Source organism: Onychomys torridus, chromosome 8 (genome assembly GCF_903995425.1).
Source record: "Onychomys torridus chromosome 8, mOncTor1.1, whole genome shotgun sequence".
Taxonomy (NCBI): Eukaryota; Metazoa; Chordata; class Mammalia; order Rodentia; family Cricetidae; genus Onychomys; species Onychomys torridus.
The window spans coordinates 62,227,812-62,232,462 of record NC_050450.1 but is presented as its reverse complement, the minus strand read 5'-3'; the positions used below and the strand labels follow the sequence as shown (position 1 = coordinate 62,232,462).

Below are 4,651 nucleotides of genomic sequence, written 5' to 3'. Positions count from 1 at the left end.
AACATAGAGCAAATTACAAATGACAAAATTACAAATTAAAAACAACAGTTGAGCAGACATCAGGAGAGAGAATTATTTGTCTATTATGTATCTCAGAAGAAATAGCATAGAAGTGTCTAGGAAAGGATGAGAGATAGAAACTTGTTTAGAAAAGTGGATAAAAATAATTGATGACTGTAATGATTATAAACATTTGGAGTTTGAGATTATAATTAATCTGATGACTTGCAGATCCTTTGTTGTACAATATATATCCTAAATATATGTCCATTTTTACTTTGAATTTTAGGGAATCCTGATATTTTCCAATTAGGATACTGGAGATGAATGATAATGAAGAACCAAACTATTGTCTCTCAGTTTCTCCTCCTGGGCCTGCCCATCCCCCCAGAGCACCAGCACCTGTTCTACACCCTGTTCCTGGCCTTTTACCTCACCACTGTCCTGGGGAACCTCATCATCATCCTCCTCATTCTACTGGACTCCCATCTCCACACTCCCATGTATTTTTTTCTCAGCAACTTGTCCTTTTCTGACCTCTGCTTCTCCTCTGTCACAGTGCCCAAATTGCTGCAGAACATGCAGAGCCAAGACCCATCCATCCCCTATGCAGGCTGCCTGACACAAATGTACTTTTTAATGGTTTTTGCAAACATGGAGAACCTCCTTATTCTGATTATGGCCTATGACCGCTATGTGGCCATCTGCTTCCCCCTTCATTACATCAGCATCATGAGCCCCAAGCTCTGTGTGAGTCTTGTAGTGCTGACCTGGGTATTTACTGTGCTTTATTCCCTGTTGCACACTCTACTCATGTCTAGATTGTCATTCTGTGAGGACAATGTGATCCCCCAGTTTTTCTGTGACATATCTGCTCTGCTCAAGTTGGCCTGCTCCGACACTTATGTTAATGAACTAATGATAGTTATCTTTGGAGGGCTTGTAATTGTCATCCCTTTCTTACTTATTGTTGTTTCCTATGTACAAATTATCTGCTCCATCCTAAAAGTTTCTTCTGCTCGGGTTATCCACAAGGTCTTCTCCACCTGTGGCTCCCACCTGTCTGTGGTCTCACTGTTCTATGGGACAGTTATTGGTCTCTACCTATGTCCATCAGCTAATAACTCCACTGTGAAGGAGACAGCCATGGCCATGATGTACACAGTGGTGACTCCCATGCTGAACCCCTTCATCTACAGCCTGAGGAACAGAGATATGAAAGGGGCCCTGATAAGAGTCCTTTGTAAGAAGAAAATCTCCTTATAGTGGCAGTAGAAGGATTTTTATTCAAATTTATCTTCTAAATATATTGCTGGAAATATCATATAATATTTCCCTACAATGGGACCCACATACAAGAACAAACTACACAATATTTTCATTTGCTAACAGGAATTTTGCAAAGTTGTTCAGTTATGGAAGGGAATCTCTGTGACTCAGTGATACTATCCTCTGCCTTGCATATGTGATCCTAGAAAATCATTAGGTTAGAGCCATTGTTTATTCAGATTTCCATTCATTACATTCTTTTTATTGGCAATACATTCTTCTCTCATATAATACATCCTATCCTCAGTGTCCCCTCCCTCCACTGCACCTAGCTCCTCTCATCTCCCTACTCCCACAGATCTTCTATCCTTCAGTTTCCTCATCAGAAAAGATCAGGCCTCCAAGAGATGATAACCAAACATGACTTAAAAAAAAGGTGCCATAACATAGGGCAAAAGCCCTCATATGGAGCCTGGACAAGACGACCCAGTAGGAAGAAAGGAATCTTAAAAGCAGACAACCCAGTAGGAAGAAATGAGTCTTAAAAGCAGACAAAAGAGTCATGAATACACCTGCCCCCCATTGTTAGGAATCCTACTAAAACACCCAGCTAACAGTCCTAACCTATATGCAGAAGACCTGGTACATAACCATGCATCCCCATTGTTTGCAGTTTCAGTCTCTGTGAGCCTGTATATGCTCTACTTAATTGACATGGTGGGCCATGTTCTTGCCATGTCCTTCAACACTTCTGACTCCTATAATCTTTCCTTGCCTTCTCCTTGGGTCTCCCTAATCTTGAAGGGGAGGGACCTGATAGAGACCTCTAATTTATATGTTCTTTCTGCATATTTTCAGAAATGTGGGTGCAGTGGGCCTCTGCACCTGATCCCATCTGCTGCTAGAGGGAGTCTGTATGATGACGAGTGGACAAGACACCGCTCTATGAGGACAGAAGAATATTATTAGGAATCATGTCATTGAAACTTTTTGCTACTTTGGTTTTACCTAGGTCTTTGGGCTATCAACTCCCTGGTTCCTGGCCATCCAAAGCATGGGCTCCTGCTGGTAGTATGAGCCTGAATTAAAAACAAAGTCGTTGGCCACTCCCACAAGTTCTGTACCACCATTGCCACAGCATATCTTGCAGGCAGGACAGATTGTAGGTGAAGGCTTTTTTTAGCTGCGCTAGTGTCTAGGTTTCTCTTTTTGTAGCCTCAGAGTTATTTCACATGTTAGAGAGACTAGAATGTAGGGGTGAAGGTCACAAGCCTGCACCAGCTCTACCCTGTATGTTCAATGTGATGCATGCATGTTGTCTCTGGCAACTGGGGCCCTTGGTCACTTTTCAGGCATCTACCCTCTGTCCTAGCATCAGCCTGGGTTGTTTAGAGATCTCCACAAAACATCCACAACCAACAACTCAACCAAATGTAACCCATTCCCACCACCAGGAGCCTTGCCTGTCTACAAAAAAAATGGCCTGTTCAGACTTTGTATCATCTATTAATAGAAGTTCTCACAAGGGTCATAGATTCCAGGTATTTTCCACTGCACTAGGTTCCTATGCTGCCCCCAAAATGCCACCAAGGTCCAACTGTTTCTCCTAGCACTCTCTCCCCCCATCCCCCGCAACTCATCCATCACATTCCCATCCCCACCTGCAGCCAATCCACCTGAAGAATCTATTCTATTTAGTCTCCACTATAGCCCTCCTCTTAACATAACCTCTCTGGGTCTCTGGATTGTAGCTCGATTATAACTTACTTAACAGCTCATTTCCACTCATAAGTGAATATATACCACATTTATCTTTCTGGGTTTGGATTAACTCACTCAGGATGACTTCTTGTTGCAGCAATTTGCCTGCAAATTTGATCTCATTTTTTAAAAAATAGCTGAGCAATAGTCGCTTGTGTAAATATACCTCATTTTCTTGGTCCATTCTTCAGTTAAGAGACATCTAGATTGTTTCCAGTTCTTGACTATTATGAATAAAGCTGTATTAAACATAATTGAGCAGCTTGGCAGTGGTGGAACACACTTTTAATCCCAGCATTTGGTAGGCAGAGACAGGGGGATCCCTGGGAGTTTGAGGTCATCCTGGTCTACAAAGCTAGTTCCAGGAGAGTTAAGGCTGTTAAACAGAGAAACCTTGTCTGCAAAAACCAAAAACCAAAAACCAAAACCAACCAACCAACCAACAAAACAAACAAACAAACAAACAAAACATAGTTGAGCAAGTGTCCTTGTGGTAGGATGGAGCATCCTTTATGTATATGCCTGAGAGTGGTATAGCTGGGTCTTGAAGTATATTGAGTCAAAATTTTCCCAAGGTTTTACTATTTTATCCACACTTTTGTATTGACTGCAGCATAATATTTAAATATGAGTAAATAGTATATCATGATCTTAGGCTGATGCTCCAAGCATCCAAATAACTCAAGCACAACCTTTACCTCATGTCTCCTACTGTTCTTCCTACACTCATTTTTGTATCAGTTGATCTCTTATTCTTCCCTTTTCTTTTTATTATGTTGTCTTTTCTGACCTATCCTGACCCCCAACAAATTTTTGTCAACCTCTTACATAATATAGTATTCTCTACCATTTTTTCCTGAAATTATTAGCTAACAATCATTCAAAGTTTATTTGTCCAAAACCATAGAAAGAAGCTGAAATACCACAAAATTCAGTTTCAACCATTGCCTTTTCTGTCCTTTTTTTATTTTTCCTGCAAAATTCCTTATGTAGCTACTTTATAAAATACACTGTCCAACCAGTTTCATGTCACATGAACTGTTACATACTCTAGTGTGCAATGAACTAGGTCTCTCATCTTGATCCATTCATTTGTTTACTTCTCCCTGTAAGTTATGGTGTGAAATCTATTCCTCTATTCTAGACTCCATTGACTTCCTCATCTTCTTTTTAGGCCAGCTCCTCCAGAGCTCTCTGCTGTGTTGCACGTCTGTCCAGTGCACATCTTCATGTAAGGCTCTGTGAGCATTTCAGTCTCAATACACACAAACTTGAATGCTAAGTCCCTTAGCATCTTCTTGACCTTTCATGCTTCTATTTATGATATCATCTCCTACCCAATTACCTGAGCATCTGCTTCTCAATGGGCATAACTATCCATAAAAGTAGACAATGATTCATATGGCTTTCATGTTGTGCCTTGTTCCACTGAATATTCTTCCTGGAGTATTATTCTCTTTGTGGTTGTGAAGGTCACAGCAGTTCTTGTCATAGATAAACTGAAATCTCAGAGACATAATACAACAGAATTATCAATGATAAAGGATATTAGCATATAAATTAAATCAATTTTTTTCTACTTGAGAAAACCTAACATTTTAACATGCACTAGTTCATGTAA

General features: G+C 40.4%; 1 protein-coding gene across 1 annotated transcript; it reads left to right on the top strand.

Moving 5' to 3' along the window:
• The first annotated feature begins 327 nt into the window (after positions 1–327).
• LOC118589413 (olfactory receptor 1468-like) lies at positions 328–1,266 on the top strand. Its single transcript, XM_036196685.1, has one exon. It carries the CDS (start codon positions 328–330, stop codon positions 1,264–1,266), a length of 939 nt encoding a protein of 312 aa, XP_036052578.1.
• The last annotated feature ends 3,385 nt before the right edge of the window (positions 1,267–4,651 follow it).

Bases quoted from the DNA above. Each gene is read 5' to 3' on its own strand.
- LOC118589413 (XM_036196685.1), top strand. From the start codon at position 328: ATGATAATGAAGAACCAAACTATTGTCTCTCAGTTTCTCCTCCTGGGC.